Source organism: Gallinula chloropus (assembly GCF_964237585.1).
Source record: "Gallinula chloropus genome assembly, chromosome: 1".
Classification (NCBI taxonomy): Eukaryota; Metazoa; Chordata; class Aves; order Gruiformes; family Rallidae; genus Gallinula; species Gallinula chloropus.
Genome location: NC_140085.1, coordinates 43,205,531 through 43,228,944, shown reverse-complemented (window position 1 = coordinate 43,228,944; position 23,414 = coordinate 43,205,531). Strand labels below are relative to the sequence as shown.

General features: G+C 37.5%; 1 protein-coding gene across 6 annotated transcripts in view; it reads left to right on the top strand.

The window, feature by feature from the left end:
* The window catches only part of CADPS2 (calcium dependent secretion activator 2), a gene marked incomplete at both ends in the record, with an annotated part of 308,165 nt that overhangs the window by 214,488 nt on the left and 70,263 nt on the right, over positions 1-23,414 (top strand). For 4 of the 6 annotated variants that reach the window (XM_084274517.1, XM_084274519.1, XM_084274514.1 and 1 more), the window contains 3 exons: positions 7,967-8,068; positions 15,176-15,239; positions 15,973-16,096. In XM_084274517.1, coding sequence (XP_084130643.1) covers positions 7,967-8,068; positions 15,176-15,239; positions 15,973-16,096 — 290 coding nt within the window. Of the gene's footprint in view, positions 1-7,966; positions 8,069-15,175; positions 15,240-15,972; positions 16,097-18,655; positions 18,677-23,414 lie in introns of all 6 variants that reach the window. The other 2 variants (XM_084274518.1, XM_084274515.1) reach the window with 1 other exon arrangement.

The following is a 23,414-nucleotide window of genomic DNA, read 5'->3' as shown; positions in this document are numbered from 1 at the left end:
TTCTCTTCCTAAAAAGTCAAAAATCGAAATATTTTAATAAAAGAATAGCCTTTCTGAGTGTTGGAACAGAAACATAGCCTTGTTTCTGAACCAATTGATTCCCTTGCCTCCAGTGAATACTCAGCTTTTTGTCAGCTGTGCTTCTGGTGCTATGTAACTTTACAGTAGCATCTCCTTTGGCTCCTCTTTGCAATGTTTTTCTTTGGAAATGTTCCATTATATGGTCCTCATCAGAGTCATTACTTCACAAGTGAACTTTTTGCACTGCAGTTATGCATACACTTGTGTATCTCTGGTGAAAGTGAAACGGGCAGAACAAGGAACTATAGGATATTCCTGAATGCTGACATTTCAGTCTAAACAGTCCAGGTAGGAGCTATTGTTTTCTTCCCCATCACATTCACTTTTGTCTACTTTTCATGCTGTGACTTCTATTCAGTCCCTCTTGTCTGAAATGGATGCTGGTGGGTATCACATGAAGTGCAAAGTGACTTCTTTCCACCTGCTGAGTTACAGACTGAATTGAAAAATTCGAAATTCAAACATATTCCCTGGTTATACCTTTTTCTATTCAGAAAGCAAGCTAATTTATTGGGAGATCATATATGACAAGTGAAGGTGACAGTAATGCTACAAAAAGCAGTTTATAACCAAAGCTAAATAGTTTATTTTTGCCTTCATTTTGAAATCTTCAGCACATGTGTGTTTGCATAGAACAGTACTATAGAGTCAGGGTTCTTCTAAGCCAAGTCATTCTCTCCAACATTGACCTGCCTGGAGTAAGAGAAGGGCAAGCATATGCAGTATCTCCTCTTATTGCTCTCTGAGTATCCAACTCTTTGCAGCTCAGAATATGCCTATGTGCCTGTTCGGTAACCTGGAGTGAATCTCTGTTTCAGATACTTGTCCATTGCACCCCTGAATCTGAATAAGATCTTTGCACCCTCAGCACCTTTAGCAGCAAGTTCCACAACTCAGCCTCCTCTTGCTTGAAGAACTCTTCCTTTGAACTCGACTGCTACATGTTTCATTACATCCTCTTTCATACTGGAAGAGATGGAAGAGAGACCAAAAAAAAACCCAACTTTAACTGTCAACTCTTTGCTATTTAAGATTCAAGAAGTATTGATTACACTGGATGGATGTTTTATGCTAATTCTTTATCCTTCTTTTGGTAATTCCCAATATTGATCTGCTGCTTTGACTGCTGTGGAACAGGGATGGTATCATGGAATTATTCATCATGAGACCAAGATCTCACTTCTGAATAGCAACTGATTGATTTATATTTTTTTTACACTTACCTACCTTGATCATTGTTTGCTGTTTTATTGCTACATGATTTCTCACATTCTTCACCTCCCATTCCTCATGAAGAAGGCAGTTCTTGGTGAGAACTTCCATGCAACTGTAGATAATTTGGTTATGGCCCTGGCAACTTAACTTCTTCTAATTTTTCTAATATGTTCCATATGCTTTTTCTTAGTAGTTTTAATTTTGGACAGATTCTGTGCTGAAAATAAAGATCAAAGTGCGTTGAACAAATGGTTCCAGCTAAGCAGCCTTCTTAATTTTCTGCAGAATAAACACCAGTGCAAAGAATTATTTTTGTATCTGTGCAACAGCCTTGCCCACTCTGAGAGTTCCTTTTAGAGCCTTCCTGTCATTTGGCACTGTAGACTCTGTGATAGGTTTCTTGTTCCTGCTATACTTGGAGGAAATAGCTTAAAGTGAAGTAAATGAACACATAAGAGAAATGAAACTATGGAAACTTTGGAGACTGCTATGCATTCATATATTTCTTTTCATTTTTCAGTGTTTTGTGATAAGAACCATTTATTGCAATTTTACACTTTGTGTCGAGTGATAAAAGAATGTTCAGAGAAATCATCCATTTCAAATCTGGAACAAGGAACTTTGTAAAAATAAGGAAAATAATATCATTATGTTACTCTGTCTCAACTAATCATTTTTGGTGGAACTTCTGAATAGATTTTTCCTTCTCTTCTGACTAAATTAACTGTAAAGTAAGGTGGTCTGTATCTGCTATCCATCATTTTATATCTTTCATAAGCAACATCTAATAAGATTTGATCTAAAATTCCAGAAAGTAAGTCAGTATTTTTACCATTTATGTGCTCATGGTCACCATCTGACATGAAAACTTTTGTCTAGTTGATCTCTTCCCAGAAGTTTTTATACATGTAATTTTGTGTATAAAAAAATCTGAATAGCGTGTAGACTTCCCCCGAGATGGTTTTCCCAAGAAAGCATTGCTAGCAGGTTTTTGTGGAACCATTCAGTTTTAAGCAATTCAAAATGCTTCCTCCTTCTACTATGTTTATTCACACTCAACCCTGCGTGTTCTGTCTGTGTTGTAGTGATACCAGGTGCAAGGTCTTCCTTCACTGTTTTTTGTTGTCAACTGGGCATTCTGCTTTAGTCTTAGATCTGTTCCAAGCCTGTCCAGCAGCTTCAGGAAAGAGCCCGAGATCCCTTACAGTGTGGATCTTTAAGGAAGTGTGTTACATCCAAAGTCATATTCAATCAGTCTACCGGCATCTTATATAAATTCTCTAGTGTTCTATACAGTATCTAGAAACTTAACAAGAGTCTTTTCATTTTGTAGTTTGGCTCATTTTTCTATCAGTCACAATAAGAATGTATTTCCTGTACCTGAAAGTATGGTTTTATTCAGAAGTCATTTGTTAGCAGTCACGATGTCCTCATAGTAATGGAATGAGAAAATATACCTTTTAGGAGTTATATGCTATGTGAATCTATGCTTCTAGGTGAGAAGCAGAATTCTCTCAAAACTGGAAAATCCAGTTGCTCCTTGGATACTCATAGTCCTTTTCTTCAAGTGAACATAATCTACACCTTTTCTGAGGCTCGTTGGGCAATGCTGAGAATAGTAGTTCTTCCCTGGGTCTTTCAGTTTTATGTACTGCCCCGTGACAAGCATCTTGCATCATCCAGTTCATGCTTTGTTTTTGGAAGCTGATCATCTCATAGGTATCTGGAGCACAGAGGAAAGTAAGCCTTCTTTAATCTGTATTCTCCTTTTTAAGTGATTCACTTAATGTGCATCATGCCCACAAGCCTCTCATGTAAGGGCTCTCTAAATAGTTATGTTTGGGGGTATTTTAATTAATGCTGTTCGATTAGTGGCAGAGCTTTCTATATATTACTGTTGTATATAGCCACAAGAAAATTATCATTAGAGTTGTCCAAAGCTAGAAGCAAAGTTCTTCACCCTGTCGCAGGTATCACGTGAAGCCATGTTGAACTCACCTTTGGTTTAAAGAAGGATACCGTCTTTTGTTGGAAGGTGTTAATAACTATAATAATGTGTCCTCATTAGAATATTAAGAGGCACATTTTTCAACATATTGAAACTAATCTGCTTCTGAAAAGCCTCAGAGAAGTTGTCAATAAAAATAATTTATCACAATTCGCACATTGTTAAGAAATATTAGAAAAAAGCTCTGCATATTTAAGGTGATACTTGGCATCTTAGGCAATGAACAGATTACATACTCTCACCTTTCCTAAACATTATACATTTTTATGTCATTAATTTAAACTGACTAATGCCTATATATACACTTGTACTTTAGGTAAAATGATATATTAGTATGCTTAGGTTTTGAGTAGAAGGGCATTAAAGAATCCTACCTAAAATATAACTACATTAAAATCATTAAAATTAACCTGATTTGTCATCTTAATCTTTTTAGTGGCCTTCAGAATTGGTCTTTTTTGTTCACTTGTGAAAAAGAGGGTATGACCTGTAAGCAGATGTAGGATCAGCCTGAGAAATGCATACAGCAGAAGGCTCTATTGTGCTTGCTTTTTTTTTTTTTTTTTTTTTTTTGGTCAGAATGTTTAAAGAATAGTTAATATAAACAACAAAATGCTTGGTCTTCAAGTGCCTGCTGGTTAAAACTATGTTTAAATGCCACGTGATAATTTGCTCTCTTCATTTTCTTCATAAAAAAAGGTCTGCTCAGCCTGCTTCTAAGCTGATAATATAAATCATTGTTTTTCTTAGATTTGTCTAACATAAACCATAGATGCTGCAAAGGCCTTAATTAGAGCAATTGTGTTTTGAAGGAAAGTTTAGGTGTTCAGGTCTTGGGTTATTAAAATCCTATAAATAGGTGATAAAATCACTACATCGAAATTCTAAACAATTTAATCTTCTGTTTACTGCAAAACCAGAAGTTAATCTTTCATCTTGCTAATTTGAAAATTGTCCCTGTTCTTTCATTTTGTTGTGCATACCACCAAATTTAAGAACAAGTGCTCTTAGAAAGCACTGAAGAATTCTAAAACAATTTGTTTCTAGAAGCCAAGATGACATGTAAGTTTTGGGTTTATTTTTCCTACATTCTTGAAATGTAGTTTGTTATATAAATTTCTTTGACTAATACCTTAACTGAAGTATTTTTCTGGTTTTGTTTTTTATCATATTTTCTGATCTTTCTCTGACAGAGTCTTTTGGTCAGCCTTACAGTTCTCATCCATTTATGTGTGTGCATGTGTGTGTGTGTTTGTAGATGTTAGAATAACAATCTGTTCATTCCTCTCCTCATAATCTCTTTTGTCATGAAAGATCAAAGTGATGGCCTATGCTTTTAATTATGCTAACGTATTGAAATGGCTTTAAAAATGTTAATAATAGGCAAATATGCAAAGAAAAGCACTGGTATCAGCAGTGTTCCAGAGGCAAAAAGAAAAGCCAGTCATGTTCAGATAGAATTTTGCAAGTCTGTCTGCACAAAGCAGTCTTGCTTAAGATAACAACTCACACTCTGAGAGGCCACTAGGAGAAGCTGTTTCCAAAGTTGAGGGCTGGAAACAATCCTCAGTCAACCCAATGTCCATCATATCTAATTCCCATTAGAAGTGGAATACCATTTTTATCTCGCGTGCCATAGCCATTCACAAGAATCTTAATCCTACAATGCACCAAGTGATCTCTACAGATTATTGCGGGTTTAAAGACCTCTAGACATCAGAATATTTCTAGAGGGTACTCCAAGCCTTAAAGGATTATATCAAGTGAAGAAAAACAGTCCATTCCCAGAGGAAAACTGAAATCCACCAGCTGATCAGTCAACTTCCCTAGAGTAACTGCCATCAGGACAGCAATCTTGCAGGATTGTCTCAGTAAAAGTTTCTTTTAAAATTCTAGTCAACCTCTGTTTCAGGTGTCATTATTTAAATGTTGCATGGTCAAACAGCTACTTCCCACTCGAATTTACTAGCTCGAGTTCATGAGGTATTTATTTCAAATCTCTTTTGATATTTAAGTCTGAGTGAATTAAACAATTTGAGATGTGACAAGAGACAACATTACATCTGTGCCAGTTAGATTGTGATTTAAGCAGACAAGCCAGGCCAATCCAAATCCAATTGACAGAGTTCTCAAAAAATAGAAAACTAATATAAGTGAGAGAGAGAAGGCTACTCAGGTTTTGAGTGTTCAGTTTCACCAAATTCTCTAATCCCAAAAGCAGTTGTGAAGAATAATGAGGAAAAGAATGTGGAGAAAAGGAAAATTCATTCTCCCTTTAACTTCTTGAGAAGATAACGTTAAAATGAAAACTCTTCTTAAGGCAGTACATCACTTTTCTTGGCTGAGTTCTTGATACAGGAGTCCCAGGCTGCAATAAGAAAGGTGAATATTGGTTTTGAATTAAAAGCAATCAAGTACAAACCACTATCCATAACATTCGGAATAGTAGGAAAGGCACATTTGTTTGCGGTTTAGTTTCAGAATATTTTGAGCATAGTTTATGGATGACCTAAACCTTTGAAAACCAAGAGACTGTTATTTTATTTTGTTCTGGTTTAAAATCAATTAAAGAAAGAGATGTAGAAGACAAAATTAGTGGGGATTTAGAAACTATTTCCCCATTTTTCAATATGAAAAAAAAAAGCACGACACCTATTTTTCTCAATAGAAAGAAAAAAAACTGTTATGATTCTGCTTATGGGAGAGTCAGATTCTTTTTTCCATGGATTCTTTTTTCTCAGTAGTAGGTACACAATCCTAAAATGATCACCGGGCCAATATGCGTCTCAGAACTGTGCTGTGAAAATGCATTTCTTTATTCTGCTTGTGGCAGTAAGGCTAATGGGAAGAAACAAAATAATGGTTCAGAGTTTGTCCTGTGTTTCTAAAAGCATGTTTCCAAAAGAGGCAGTCTTTTCTTGGTGCTCTAGACCACACATTTTGCTAACACCTTTTTGTCTACTCTTTCTTCTGGGATGTTTGCTTCTGTGCAAAGATTCACTGACAATGTATTTAACAGTTCTGAAAATTTTAGGTGTTGTCAGCGATGTTCTTTATGACAACAGACTCCGTGAAGTGACAGGCCCGCGGTGCGTAGTGATCCTCGCCTTAGTGCAGGTTGACAGATGTGACATCCTACTGGCTCACCTTTTTCACTTACTGTTATCTGGACCCCTAGGTCTTTTCTGTCATATATATGACATGCCTCAGCAAGGTTTAATATGACAGAACTATTGGCTTTATCACTCCACAGCACGATCGCTCCTGACAATGAAATCAGACAGTGCAATTTACTTAAATTTGAACCCATTCCATCTGTCAGAAGGCTGAGGTAAAGTATCCTGGCACCCATCAAAAGAGGGAAGATAAGTTATTTGCTCTTTCACTTCAAATTTATACAATAGCATATTGATGTGCCTGGTTACTCATATCTCCACCATATCTGATTTTTATTGTTGTCTTCACAATAGTTTAAGGAGTTTAGGCATTCTTTCCACCTTGACTTGACAGATCACAAATGTAAGTGATTTAAAGGGTGAGAGAATTGTTTGTGTCATGGCCAGGTAACAACTTATCCCTTCTAGATTTCTGTGTAGTGCAGAAAGCTAAAGTAACATTTTAGCAAAAAAAAAAAAAATAATGTTTATAGAATCATAGGAATTCTTAGAACATTCATAGAATGTTGTCTTTCTCCAGGTACTTTTACTTCAGTTTTTCAATTCTGGAAACAGTTTCAGAGGCTCTAGAAGAGGTACAGGACAGATTCTCATTTAGTGCCAGAGTACTAAACTCAGGTGGGAAGCAGTAGCTGTTCGATTGCCCTGAAGTTAAGAAAATAATGGGAAGTTTTCATATATTTCTTTTTAAAGTATGCTGTATGTGTGGAAGTTGTGACTGTGTAGCAAAGGTATCATTTTGGAAATAAGCGTTTAAATGTCTTTACTTTTGTCATTGTTTTAATATAAAGATAATAATACCTTTAGGATAAGAATCTACTTGTGTGCTTCACATACTACAAAGGTTACTTTTAATCATTAGGACTTTAATTTGATATTTTTAAAAATGCCAATGCATTTGGGTTTTTAAAGACTGTTTGTTGCACCGTTTATGCTGTATACTGTATGGAAGTCTTGCTTATATGCTGTAACTTGTCAATATGGGATAGGCATCAATGATCTATACTCACTCTAAACAGGTGGATTTCTAGGTGTTGCCTGCTCAGGGTTTTCTCACTGTGCTTTGCCTCCCACCTTTATTTTAAACTCATTTTCAGCCATATTGTGCTTCTGGGAAAATGTCTGGGAGATTCAAGCAGTTGAAATTCAACAAGGTCAGAGTAGGCCCCTTGTGCTAATAGTACTAATTTTCTGGAGAAAGGATATTATATATTTCGGAATGATTTGGGAGAAATACACGCTACCTCGTGTTGAAATTGGGACCAGGTAGAAACTTAGGACTTTAAAAGTTCAGCTCAAAAGTTGTATGCCTGGTTGCAGTTTGGTCTTTATTATATTCACAAGATCCTGCTTATCCTTCAGGGCCATTGGAAAGGGAATACAAGAGTAGCGCACGTTAACTGAGAGCTTTAAAAATAAAGATTGTTGTTCAAAGAGAAAAGAGCATGGAGAGATACCAACTATTATTAAATATTTAATTTTGCAGACCAGATGGAATTGGAACAGTATCTGTTGAAGAGAAAGAAAGGTTTGAGGAAATTAAGGACAGACTTTCCTCTCTTTTAGAAAACCAAATAAGCCATTTCAGGTGAGTGTATAATTTATTCCATTAATACTGATTTTTTTCTGGGACAATTTTTGCATTATAGTGCTCAATTTTCATCTTGAACAACCTGTAAATTATTTTTTAATATATTAAATATAAAATAAGTTATTTACCCACATGATTGTGTTTAGAATTTGTCTATCATATGAGCTGTGTTCTATTGATGCTAGAAAAGATTTTGCAAGCCTATATAGCCCTGATTTTTGCTTGTCTCTTTAAACTTTAAGTTCTCTATTTCTAACTAAAAAAATTTTCTGTCTGAAAATCACTGAGCCATACCAGTTTCTGGATTAGGACTGACAAGAAAAATAAGTAACACGTAGACAACATCTTTGGTATATACAGCTAAAATCTTTTTCTGGATACCTAATGTAATTTATTGGTTTCATCACACTTATTTTTTCCTAAATCAACAAAAGGTCTGTCGTCCTCAATAAAAGGTTTGTCATATGTAAGTACTGTCAATGTAAGGACTGCTATAGCAGTAAAAGAGTTTTAGCAAAGAGATACAAGAATCAGAGCAAACTTGGGGTGATATTTCCCCTGTATCCTTCTATTTAGTAGCAATTAATGGTTCCTAGAATCACAGAATATCCAGAATTGGAAGGGACCCACAAGGATCGTTGAGTCCAACTCCTGGCTCCACACAGGGGCAGTCAAGTCAGAGCATGGGACTGAGTCCATTGTCCAGACTCTCCGTGAACTCAGTCAGGCTCAGTGCTGTGACCTCTGGGGAGCCTGTTCCAGTGCCCAACCACCCTCTCAGTGAAGAACCTCTTCCTAACATCCAGCCTAAACCTTCCCTGTCACAGCTTCATACCATTCCCTCGTGTTCTGTCACTCGTCACCAAAGAGAGAATACCAGTGCCAGCCCCTTCACTCCCCCTCATCAGGAAGCAAGAGATCACGATGAGGTCTCTCCTCAGTCTCCTTTTCTACAGGCTGTACAAACCAAGGTACTTCAGGCTCTCCTCATAAGACTTCCCCTTCAGACCCTTCACCATCCTCGTTGCCCTCCTCTGGACACCAATATTTTTGTGTCTCTGTTATACTGTGATGCCCAAAACTGCACACAGTACTTGAGGTGAGGCCACATGAGCGCAGTGTAGAGTGGGACAATCACCTCCCTGGACCATCTGGTGATGCTGTGCTTGATGCTTCTCAGGATATGGTTGGCCCTTACGGTTCACAAACCTTAGCACAAAATTGTCATCTAGAACACGAAATCTGTTAGTGTATCGCACTAAACCAACCTCTCTGCTATCATTCTGTAAATCTAATTCTTTCTTAGAATACTTTTTCTTGGTCTCTTTATCATGGCAGCCAGTTTCGCAGTTTTAATTGTGCTGTGTGAAACAGCTTTCTTTTGTTTGGCAACGTTGGCTATAAGTTTCTTGGATGCTACTCTGCTGTGATGAGGTAAGTGTCTAGTAATCACTGGTAGCTATCATGTTGATAACTAGGTTGGTTAGGGAGTTTTGGAGGATGTAGCAGTCTTCACTTGAGACTTCATCACTGTATTAAACTAATGAGATCTAGGATTGCCCTGAGGACAATTATTTGTTTGGAAAAAAACAATGCTTTCTTCCTCCATTCCCTTTAAAGGTCCTTTCCTATTTCTTATCTTCCATGGGATTAAATAGCTTTTGGCAGCACAGAGCAGTATAAGATGTAGTGCTTCCTACCCAGGCGTTGGAAAGGCAGGAGGAGGGTACTGACGGGGAACATCATCTGTAGGGGGAAGGAAAACTTGTTTCTGTGAGTCTTCTCATGCTTGCTCCAAAGAAAAAGGATGGAGCTGGGAGAACTGTGATTGGTGCACTTATGACCATATCATGTCACGTTTATGCTAGAAAACAATCACTGTAATTTCCAATTAATGTCTGTCGTAGTTTTGCATGGCTGGGTTCTGGTGGAGACATGGAGGGGCTGCAGGGGTGGCTTCTGCAAGAAGCAGCCAGAAGCTCTGTGCAGGCCCAACAGAGCAAACACCAGTCAGCTCAAGGCCAGAGTCATTGCTGACCAAGGCTGAGCCCATCAACGATGGTCACAGTGCCTCTGGGAATCATTTAAGAAGAAAAAAAAAACCCACAAGCAGCCACTTTTTGCCACCAGAGAAGGGAGTGAGAAGATTTAAGAAACCATGACATCAAGGTCAGTGAAGGTGGGGGGGAGGAGGTGCCCCAGGTGCTGGAGAGAAAGATGCCCCTGCAGCCCATGAAGAAACCCATGGTGGAGCGGGTGTCCCCCCACAGCCCATGGAAAAGGCTGAGACCCCACCTGCAGCCTGTAGAAAGGCCCCACACTGGAGCAGGTGGAGACATACAGAAGACACTGTGGCCCTGTTGGAGCAAGCCTCTGCCAGCATTTGCAGCCATGGAGAGAGACAGAGACACAGAGATGATAGAGATCCATGCCGGAGCAGGTTTGCTGGGTGGGGTAAGGGGGAGGCTTATCACTCCATGGAGGACCAGGCTGAGGCAGTCTGGGCTTGAGAGACTGAGAGACACTGATTCAATGACTGGGACAGCTGGTGAAGAGGTGAAGCCCCATCGGAAAGGACTCAACGTTGGAAGAAGTCTTCTGTGGGTAGAACCCCACAGGGCAGCAGGGGGAAGGTGTGAAAAAAGCCCCCCCCTGCCCCGGTTAAGATGGAAAACAACTTGTGAGGAACTGCCCATTCCCCCCAGTCCCTGCCCCTCCCCATGCCGCAATGAGGGGGAAGAAGGGAGCGAAATCATGACTGAAGTGAAGTCTGCTAAGGGAGCGGTGGGGGGTGCTGCTTTAAGATCTGGTCACAGTTCTCTTCATCCAACTCTGGTGTCACTGGGTGTGCAGTGCAGTGTAATAAATTAGAGAGTTTTCTTTCCTTTATTCTGTTTTGAGTCTGTTTGCCCATGACATTGATTGCAGAATGGTCTCTCCCTGTCCTTATCTTGACACCTAAGCCTCTCAATATATATTTTCTCCCCTGTTCAGCTGAAAAGGGGAGTGATAGAGTGGCTTTGGTGGGCATCTGACCTCCAGCCAGGGCCATCCACCACAATGTCCTTCCTTTTATTAATGTGCAATGGTGAGATCCATGAGAGTCACTGTGGCCCCAAAAATACTGAATCAGCAGAAGTTTTCTAAATATGTACAGAGAGAGGAAGAAAATATGGGAACAAGAAAAGAGATTGAACATCTTCAGAATACTTCTTTTAGCCTTCAGGCCTTCATGTGCATGATGCTAATTACAAGATATATAATTATGTTTAAATAATTACTTGACTTAGAACACATAAAGGAAAAATCCATTATATCTGCTTACCTACATGCTGGAGTATGTTGATGAGCTTGGACTATATCAGTGACCAAAGAATCTTTCTGCCTTAGTCTTGGTTGGATTTTGAGTGAATTCAAACAATAGAAACTCCTCCTTGAGAGCAATTAAATGTGTCATTCAAAGATGAATGCCTCCATCCTTCAGAGGACTCTAAGGTTTCCCTTAAAATCCTATTTAATCAAGATGGAGAAATAGAGCTCTGCCAATTGAAGAGCAATTATTACATCTTTCCATGAGCAAATGTTAGAAATGGAAAAAAAAACCCACAAACCTAGGTGGAATGTCTGGTTTTAAACAAGGATATTGGCATCATACTAGTAGAGGGAAGGATCAATAATAGTGTCCTGGAATCTGAATTTATAAAGTGAAGATAGGGTCACAACATAGAACATCCTGATAAAGAATTGGCAGTAGACTTTAAAAGAAACCTTAGAGTCAAATAATATAAAAAGATTACCTGTATCATTAGTTAACACAGAATAATCTTAACTGTGAGATTGCTTGCTTAAGAAAACACGGTATTAAACCCCCTCCATATTTCAAACCATGAAAATTGTTGTGGTAACTGTGAAACGCTGAATATTTTGAATAATACATTCAGCAGCAAAGATTGATGCAAAGCTTACACTGCGTTTCATTGCTTTGGCCTTACCATTCCTGAGTGCCCCGTATTCTTGTCCCACCATCTCCCAAGCTGTTTCCTGCTTCCACTCTTCTTTCTACTGGTGGTTTGAGCATCTGGGCTGTTTACATGTGCACTAGAATATTTTAGAGGCTTTCATGTCCTCCTTGTTTGATTACAGTTTTTAAATGCCAAATTCTTTGCAATAGCCTCTTTATCTTTCTTATGGAGTTACATAGAGGGGGATTTGCTTGGATTTTTTACCTTGGATTTTTTTCCAGTTGTGGCATGCATTTGACTTAGGCTCCCATTTTTTTAATTTTCCCTGAGGCTGCTTTGTAGGTTTCTTGCTTTATTTGGTTGGTCCTTTAAGGTTTTGGCTTTGTTTTTTCAAGTTCTTACTTTTTTCATAGCACCCTTTTTTGAAATTGAATATATATGTACTGAATATACATGTACAGAATTTTTTTGGCCTGTTCTCTTTTGTTATATTATTATTTTTTTTTGCTTTATGATCACTACTACAGAGCATCTCTCCTGATCTGCACCTCTCAACTTTGAGACCAAATCTGGAATAGATTCTTTTCTTGTGGGTCCTAAATTAGCTGTCAAAGGAAGCAATCCAATACTGTGTCCCAAAATACTCATCTTAATGAGACATTAATCAAGTGTACATGTGTAGAGTTGAAATCTCTTATTATTACTATTTGTCATCAATTTACAGCTCTTCTAATCTCATTTAACATTTCCTAATCACTGTCATCCACCTAATTAGTGGGTCAGTGGTACAAACTTCCAAGGATCATCTGGGCTTTTTTTTTTCTGTAATAGGTCAGAATTTTTCAGAGCTTTGCCCTCGCTTAGCACTGCATGCACTGGTCAGCTGTCAACAGTTTAACTGAAGAGCGTATTTCTCTTCCTGCCTTTTCAGAGTTGCACTGAACATTTGCTATGTCCACCCAGGTCATGAGGTCATACCCATCTGAAAGAGGTGCTCTCCCATGCCTGTCAGCTAACCCGCAGCTTCCAGTTTCAATACTCCCCTATAACCTCTTTATTTTTAGTTTTCATTGCTATCAGCCTGGCTCCACTGTGATGAAGATGCAGTCTGCCCAACTTGTGCCAGTTGCTCTCATCTAAAATATTTCCCGGTTCACAAGGTCCTTAAACCTTTCCCCTTTGTCATCTTACTCACCCGTAGGGACTCCAGATTCCTACCTGCCTCTCAGGCATCAAATGTGAAAGAGACAGTATTTCAGAGAAAGCTGCCAAGAGAGTCCTGGACTTAACCTCTTACCTGGCTGTGTGAATTTAACTTCTGGAGTGTTCCTCCTATATTTCTGTGTGTTGCTGGTACTAATGTAGACCAGGAGTGATGCTCCTTCTCTGTTCTGCCCTAGGTAAATTACACAGACACCTCCAGAAGTGCACTACCTTTATACTCAGTAGTAGGCAACTTGCTGCTTGGTCCTTCTGGATGTCACAGATAGAGTTGTCTGTATGTCTAATAATTTAATTGCCCACTGTCACCATCTATGTCTCCCTGTCCTTAAAAATCCCCTCAGCTGTGGCAGCATCCTTGGCACAGCTGGACGGTGTGAAATCGGTTGTTATGGGGGGTTTATTCAAGAGAATGAATTTATCCTTACCAGCAAGATGCTGCTTCCCTGCCTCCTCAGCAGCACAGAGGCAGGGCTGAGGAGTGTCTCTTTAGGCCTCTACTGAGAACATTTCCTTTTCTTTAAGCTGCTTATCTCAAGAAAACAAGTCTTTGTCAGACCCTCCTTTCGGTATTCACACACATAAGCTTGTTGCCTCATACATATTGGCTTCCAAACAAACAGAGCAATTCTACTGTGGGACTTCTGTCTCCATCATAAACTTAAAACCAGTTGGGTTTTGGAAGCTCTTTGTTATTTACAATGCAGAGCATACCTGGAAGTATGTCTTTTATTTGAAATATTAAGTATAATCAAGAACTGTGTGACATTTATTAAAAAATTACCATTAGAGATTGATAGGACTGGGAGAGAGAGCATGAAGGATTGTGGAAATATACTGAAAAAGGAGGAGGAAACAAACCACCTCAAGATCTGTTCTAACATGGCCTAATGCCTAAAGGTTATTAAATCGGCTTTGCTAACCTGTTTACCTGTCCCCTAAAATTGTTAGCAAAAGAGTAAGAAAAATAAAATGAGGCAAAGCAAATACTGGAATTCTCGCTGCAGGAAATCCTTTTTTGACCTCATTTACTCAGCTTTGTTTTGGCTGACCAAAATGTATATCTAAAATTCTGAATCCTTTTATCATTAGAAAAGATTTTACTATTGGAAAATATTAGAATATGAGGCTACCATTCTCAGTGAGTAATAATAAGGAAACAATAATCTCAGCAAAGTAAAAAATCCTTTTTCCAATTGGGGATATCCCAGCAAGATTTTACGGGCAGGATTATGTGAGGTTACAGTTGTCTGAGCATTGTCTCATTGAGTTGATATATTGGATCATTCAGTAAGCAAAAATGAAAAACAAAGCTGTGAATGGGATCACTTTTTAATTTACACACTTTTAGACATATGAAGATTGAAGTGGGTATGGTTTAAGTTGTGGCTGATAAAATTTAAGATAAGACAAAATGCTTTTCCAAGCTATTTGTAGTAAAACAGGAAAAATTACTGAATATCTGCAGACGTTTTTATTCTGATATATATCTCTGGAAACATAAATATCTGACATTTTATCCTTAAAATTTATCCAATATTAAAACAAAGTACAATATGCAGTGCTACTTCACAGCTCCAGTAGCTGTCATGGCTACAGAAGAAATCATATCTCTTCCCAGGAAGCTCATAAGAGATCATTAGATAGCCTTCATAGTTCAGAAAGTGGAAGTGATGCTGTTCGACTTTTATACTTTTCTTTATTTAGGCCTGAGCTGCTGGTGGGCTGATGCTCCTGTACTGTTTATGCTCCATGATAGACTACTGAAGAGGCCTCCAGCTTCCATTCATACTTTGTGCATGGGAGTCTTCTGCTAACATAATTTAATGTTAGCTGTGTACAGTTATGTCTCAAAGTAAATCCTTAAGGATTATAGTTCTAATAATTTTCCCTTTTTTCTTTTTTTTTTTTACTTTTTAAGATATTGTTTTCCTTTTGGACGTCCTGAAGGAGCTTTAAAGGCTACGCTTTCATTACTTGAAAGGGTAAGTCTGAGAACATCTTTTAAATTCTGCTAGAGTACTAACCCTGCATTTTTCTTTTGCCTTCAAGCTGCTGAAAACAGACTCACATCTTCTCAGGTATTTTACTGATGGTCTTTCTTTAAAAACTGGCTGACTTCAGAAAAGCCTTATATGATCTATTCTTCTACTTACTCATAGTAAATATCCTGCCAGGAGATCAGTGTTTCCCCTGCCTACTATAGATAACTCTTTGTCACAGCAAGGACATGTTGGGTTTGAAAACCTTTGTGAAAGAAGAAAAGGAAGTCTGTTTTAAGCAAGCTCTGATGTTGGTGTTCAGTTGGTCCTTTACGCTGTTGAAGAGTCAATGGTTATGCAAAGGTGGATGTTTTCCCATGGGTGAGAACCAAGCAGATTTCCACAAACACATCTTTAGTGGGCACAACGATCCAACCTATCCATGGAATGCTCTCCTTGTACTGATCTTTGCATCACCCAAATGAAGACTGACTGGCATGCCATTGAGATGCCAAATGGTAGCGGTATTGTTGATAAATACCATCTAGGCAATCAAATCAGAGACAAACAGGAACCTTCAAAGACAAACATCAAGTTCCACCAGCTGAAATTGTTCCTTTTTGATTTCTGCCTTTAATCGTTATCAGATCTGTAGTAACCTTAGGACACTTTCATGCTTTTCCCTTGGGTTATGGGTAACGAGTGTAACCAAGCGGTATAATTGTCTCCGGCACAGGTTTTAATGAAAGATATTGCCACTCCCATACCAGCAGAAGAGGTGAAGAAAGTGGTTAGAAAATGTCTGGAGAAGGCTGCCTTGATCAATTACACTCGACTTACAGAATATGCCAAAATAGAAGGTTAGTACAGCAATCAACTGCCAAAGTGGCTGTAAAAGCCAACAATGCCTATTAACTGAATATTCTGTGAACAGCCTTTTCCCTTTCCCGAGCAAACCCCTTCCACAGCAAGGGGAAATGTCTCATTAAAATCTCAGCTGGTGAACTAAGGAGCTTTTTCCTATTCAGTGCTTTAATATGCCTCCTGGGACCCTGTTTGAATGGAAGACTAGGACTTCTTAATTTAAGTTGCCCTTTGTTCTTACTTTTGAGTTCTCCATGAATCTAAAAGGCTGTTTATGGGTTATTTTTTATTTTTCTAACTATTTCTAGTAATTAAACTACCCACAGGAAATTCTTTCCTTATCAGCAGTACCAGTACCTTGAAACTTGAAACTCTGGTTACAGATGCTTTTCTGATGTAGTTATAAGGCAGACAGGTAGATAAGTCTTATTTATTTTTGCTGTCATGTTGTCAGATGTAGAATAATAATCGGATCATTAAAACCTTAATTACATCCTGATTTCCTGAATGGGACAAAATACTAGATCTAATGGTGATCAGCAGTTTTCTGGAATTTACATATGTTCTAGAATGTACTCCATGACATTAATGAAGATTTTGCTAAAAAAAAAATAAAATTGGCTAACACACACAGTGTCAGTATTTGTAAACCTTGTGTAGAACAAAAAGGAAGTCATAATAGTCAGTAGTCTTGTCAAGACTCATCTGTTACTCTCCATAAAGTGCAGAAAGCTTGAGATAGACCTGTGCAGATGTATTTAGGAGTACAAATGGTGTGTGTGTGTGTTCGTATCTAGACAACTGTCTCATTGGAAGTGGAGTCAATTAGCAGGAAAATATATGAAGGATGAATTCTGCTTTTAAAAAACCCAATTTTTATGCATATTATTTATTTTCACGACATGGTATTTCTGCCAATGCACTAGAAACAATAGCTATCATAGCAGGAAAATGAAGAAGCCTCATATGTTTAATAGTATTATAAAGCCAACTTTTTTCCTTTTGCCATTTCTGCTCAAATTCTCTGAAAAACATGAGTTAACCAATCTCACAAGTGATTAACAAAAAACCCATCTCATCACTATAGCAACCAGTATTATATCATGGGAGTAACAACATGAAACCATCTTAGTAACCAGTTTATCATAATTAATTATGATATCACGGTGTGTTAAAGAAAGAGAAATGAATATTAAATCTACTCTGGAAAATGAAAAAGCGAAAATATAAATTTCCTTAGTTTCTATCTTTCTCTATTCATATAGCGGATTTTTTAATGCTCAGCATTTCAGGGTTGTTTTTTTTTTAGCAAACCTGTTGAAATAATGACCGCAAAAATAGAAACCTTTTTAAAAGATGACAAAATCATGCAAAAGATATCTAAACTTACTGACACTATAGTGGATTGGAAATGTTTTACAGCAAAGAAAATACATCTTTGCCCAGGATTTTTAGCTATGTCCAGGAGAATTGTGACAGTACCACTGTGAGTTAGCAAAATTCCATCCCATGGCATATCTTGTCTTGCAAATTTCTTTTTGTATTTATTGTCTTTTGGTTGAAACTCAACCACATATCTGTAAATAGTTTTACACTCATGTAATTGTAAATCCAAAGCACAATGGATAATTGCATATAAAACTCTAGTACCTGAACGAGAAATAGGTTGAGTACTTTTCTGAGAATAAAGTAGAGTACTATTTGAAAGTGAAGGGCTCCAGCATCATTACATCAGAAGATTAAAACACATTGGTTTTCAGTAGCAATGAGACCAGTATTTGTCTCTTTCTATACTCAGGTCATTAAAAGTATCCTACATTTTTTCCAATATAAATGTAATACTATAAAAGTTTTCAACAATAGGTTTCATTCTGCTTCTTTAGATTTATGGGAGCATTGTTGTATCCATGCACTGAAATTACATTCTTCTTTTGAAAGTAATGCATGTCAGTGTTCGCATTAATTGTTTACACCTCAAATTGCATATAAAAAGCATATAATCATTATCTTTATAACATTGCTGATATCCTCAAATGCTGTACGTATCTGTGATACATTATTGGGGGGGGTTTTCCTATTGTTTGAATATTTCTTATGAACAATATCGTATCAGTCAGTCAAAATGCAATTATTGCTTGATAATATCAGCTATAGACCAGTAGGAATTACCTAAAAAGTAGAGACACAAAGAGGGCTCTAATAATAATATTCTTAGGTTTTCAAATTCTTATATTCTTTTACTGTTATTTATGTTTCTAAATTCCCAGGCACAATATGGATGCAAATATAGCCACAATCAGCCTGAAATAGAGACTATATAGAACTAGTAAATAAAAATATGCATACCTAAATGCATACACCATTTCTTCCTCAGCTGACAAAACCCATCACTTGGGTAAGATGACTGTCAGGACTCTTATTGATATACTCAAGATTTCATGAAGATTTTATGTCTGAATTTTGTATTTATTCTACTCTAATGAAGTTAAAATAGTTATATTTCTGTAATGATGTTTTCTTCTGTCTTTTTGTTTGTTTGATTTTTTTATATTTAGCAACAACGGAAAAGGACTCAGGTGATTACTATTTGTGTGCATGTCTGCATGTATTATAGATTTAGTGTGTTGTGTCTGTTTTGTTATTTTTATTGATTTCAACAATATCAAGATATTGACCAGAACATGTGTGCACATTAAAATTATTTTTATGTAGTATAGTACATGTATTTTTAATTTACATTGACTTAGCTATGATGTGCATATTCATAAGCAATTTAGATATTTATATTTTTTAATTTGATGCAATTGTGTTTTATACAAAAGAGGTGTAGCTGAGTGATGCAGAGAAGTTTGGCTGTTAAATTTAAAATCTGTGTATTTAGAGAAATATAATTTCATGGTCACAAGCAAAAGTGGCATCCATTTTTTTAACAGGACTGTATTTCTTGATGAAGATCTTGATAAGAGAACTAATTTCATAAAGCTGGTTTTACATTTCTCTGATATTACTTTGATTAATCAATGTTTATTTTTCTAGTCACAGCTGAAGGCTGAGAGGATGTTCTTTTGTGTTCCTAATTTCATGAAAGTTTGTTGTATGTTCTCCAATAGCACAGAGAGGTTTTTTGAGTGAGATCCAAATTTTTAACAGAGTGATCATAAAAAGAGCATAGCTGAAGTAGTATTTGTGGCTGAGTAGTATCAGTTGCATGGAATTATGAGGGATTGTGCATGTAAATAGTTTTCAATAGATGCATGCACTGTTTTGTCTTACCCTTTTTGAAGACGTACACTCAGACCCAGTAGAAGGCTGATCATGAGGCTCTGTGGGGTTTCCACAGATACCAGCCAAAGTTACAAAAAGGGGAATTGAGTTGGTAGCTTTCACAGGATGAAATAATTTTCCATCTGGAAAGATAGACTGGGATGATGATTTTAAAGGTTGCATGAAAGTAGTTCAAAATAGAGCTACGTGTTAATGAGGTGCCAATGAAGTCCAAGGGTGAATGACAGTTCATTTTTGGAGGAGCAGCTTCTTTAACCAGTAAACAAGAAAAAAAATTCTAATTATAAAAACTGGTTTTTTTGCTGTTCATAACTGAAGATTCAAATAATACCATTGGTTCCCAAAACTTCCACCAGTTTTCACTTGAAAGCTTTTGTGCCCAAACAGAAGTGCTTTCCAAATAGAAGGGCTCCATTTGGAAATGTTAAAAAAGAGAGCAGATGAAGCAGTGGTCATATGGACATTCATGCCACAGTCTGTTAGAATGAGCTCATACAAGCTCATTTTGATCAGGTAATCTCCCAACCTCCCCTGATCAATGGGGAGAGGTTCATTAAGCAGGTGATTCAAAGTGCTTGAAGGCTCCTTCAACAATTTCCCTGCGAAAGGACCTATCTCAGGCCATCAAATACAAATGCGCCCTAAGAAAGTTCCCCTATTAGGTAAGATACCTAAAGCCTCAATAGCACAAATATTCCATTTAATATATTTACTCCTGTAGTTAATGAAGAAAATATCTCTTCAAGTTCGGTATTTAGAAAAATGGTGAAATTAATCTGTGAAATGAGAAAGTTTTAGAATCTGTGTCTTTTGGCCTTTGCACTCTAAAACCTCAGCTGTGCACTTTTATATAACGTGCATCACCTCAAGCGAAAACCTTCGTTGTACCACACACACTTGGCTATTCTTAGTTTTTTCTCAGGCTCGTTATGTCAGAAATACAGACCATTAAGCACAGATGACATACAGTTACAAGCACGGGAGGGAAGTCTGTACTGGATCTCAGTCATTTTAGATTAGATTTATCCACGCTTTGAAAGAAACTATTGCTATGTTCTTAAGATAGGATAGCAAAGCTGTCCCTTAAGTGACCCGACAAATAACTATGTTAGAGGATGGATGAGAGGAAAGCCTAACGCATACAGTGAGTAAATGGAAATTCACTGTGTGATTTAGGTGAAGCTAAAGGTTTACAGGCTGTGTTTATAATTGCTTAATTAAATTCTGCTACTAAGAATGCAGCTGAAAATTAATCAGACAACTCAGAAAAATTACTTTTATTGAAAGGGATAAATTGCCTGTGTTGCACCAGAATTTTGTGTTCCATTGAACCCATTTCTCCCATGCAGAAAGATGAAGCAGCTGAAAGGAATCCCAATAAAATTGGTATTTTAGCCCAGCTAACAGGGCCAAATCCTGCTCAAACTGGTGTCATTACCTAAACTCCTACAGATTTCATCATGAACTTGATGTACAGTATGTTTAGCCCTAACACCATTGTCATGGAAAATAAGGGAAAACTATTTCTTGGTAACTATTATTTACCCTTTAACTTGTGCACTAGATACTGTATATTCTTGAATTGCAGGAGTGTCCTTGTTAGGTAATACAGAGGTGAACATGCAAATTCTTTTTGTTGCGAGAATCCTTTTTCAGCAGTGTGGTTGCCAGGTTCCCGGGTCTATTCCCCAAGTGCTCTCATTTTCACAGTCTCACTTGAACAAGACTGAATGCTTTCCCAGAAGAGATGGTGGTTACTTTCTTAATGGCAGATGCAGTGGTATAAGCAGCACTTGCATCAACAGGATCTGTTTGCAGTCAGGATGACATTTTATTTAGCACTCCCATGTCATCCTCGTCATACTATTATGAATATAGAACAGCTTTTTTCAATAAAAATTAGATTTGCGATGACAATTATACAGGGTTCAGCGTGTCATTCCTTATGACATGCACAGCTGAAATTCTCATGGAGTGGCTAATCTGTTCAGTCAGTATAATTGCCATTATGAGGAGAACAGCAGCAAACCTACTATTACAATTTCAAACTATGTCTGAGAACTCTCATATAATGCCCTTCTAGTTTGCAGCAGGGGCTTATAATTTGTCAAGGAGATGATCACAGCATCAATATGTGCAAATCTCTTTTTAACTATAAACCCTTTTCATTTCAGCACATGTTACCTTTGAGACTTTGCTACCTGAAAGTGCTTTTTACCACATTTTGTGTATGGCATATTTTCCTGTTTTACTCAGTATTTGACTTAACGCTTCCTGTAGATAATGTTGAACATAACTGGACCTGCTAGATGTTGAGACCAGAGACAAATAGCATTCTTCAGATGCATTTTGTGTAGCTTCCAGTGAACAACTTACAGAAATTTCCATGCTGCCCTCACCTGTTTTCTGACCTTCAAAAAAGATGGCCTTCCTCATATGGAATTAATATTTGTTATTTACAGAGATCCATTCTATGATTAATACATGCAGAGAGTAATTTTTAGGGTTTTTTATTTCTTCTCGATAATTGCATGGGTTTCCCCATTCAAATTTATTTGAAATCTGAATGGTTGAGGTGTAATGGACTCTGCTAGTGTTGCTGTCATTGCCTCAGAGGAGCGATAGAAACTTATATGTAAATACATTTTTCAGCACAAGGGCATTACCTTACTGTGGAGAAATAAATGGACTGGGTTAGGGATTAAAGTGGTAAATGGATGTGAAGCGAACAGGGCAGTAACTGTCATTGTCTGTAGATAATCATTTCTGAGGCAATAAACAAATTGTAAAGATTTGAATTATTAGGTAGTTGCCTTTTAACTCATTGTTTTTAAGTCTGTAGTAACTGAATGTTTGGCTTCATCTGCCACACAGTTTTAATGAAAGGAATGAGAATAAATTCAATTAAAATCAAAGCAAATAGTTACAGTGTAGCATGCAATTGCTCAAAGACAAATCACAGTCATCCCAATATTTCTTTCTATCAGACTGGCTGCCAAAGGCTGGATAACTGTTAACTCCATACAATAGAAGGTCAGGAGCAACTCAACAGTTTGCTGTTTTTTAAAGGACATGGATCGTTAACATACTCATTACATGCAATTTTCTAAAGGATTGGTAGTATGTAAATGCCCTCAAGGCTCAGAAGGATCTATCTGACTTAAAAAGAAGAACACTACAAACATATTGAAATTGAGAAGGCAAGTGGAGAGAGTCATTGTACCTGGAGAGGACTTGATTAAAGCTCTCCATGCATGTTCATTTCACTGAACAAACAAAACCGAATGAGTCGCACAGCAGCATAGCATCTTCTCGGTCTCTGTTGTTCAACTAAATGGAAATAAGAGAACATTGACAAATATCCCTGATTTCAATTTTGGAGCAGAAGTCCGACAAAGAGCCCCTGGACTGTTAGGTCCACATCCTGATACTCCTTTGTAAGCATGCCCACATCCCCTTTTAATAGCTGGGCTGAGTCACTGCTCTTCCCCTTTTCTACCCCTGCTTCACCCATGTGAAGGCCGTTTCAAGTCCTGTTTGCTCTGTAGGTGTAGGAATCACCTTACAGTCAAATTAGTTCCTAGTTTTTAGCATGCTAATCTTGTCCTGTGTGCCTAATTTCATAATCTCCAATTATGGAGAATCTCCAATTCCTCCTTGCCCTATGATGCATTTTTAGATAACTGTTTTATACTCCTGCAACCTAGGCTTTCATCAACTTGTCTCAGAGTTTTAGCCTCCTCATCTTCTTCATCATCTTAGGAGATGTTCTTTATTAAAGTTTTCATTCCACCTTCCTGAACACTAGTGACAAGAACTGTGCAATGTCATGCCCATGAGACGCCATGTACAGTACTGGTACTGCTGTTACACCTGAAACATTTAATCTAATATATTCAAGGAAATCAAGACATCTTTATATACATAAATGACGTCTTTATCATGCTTGTGGTACACAGCCATGTTATGAAAAGGTAACTCAACACAGTATTCAGAGTTTTGAGCATTTCCAGCTGACAACTGCACAAT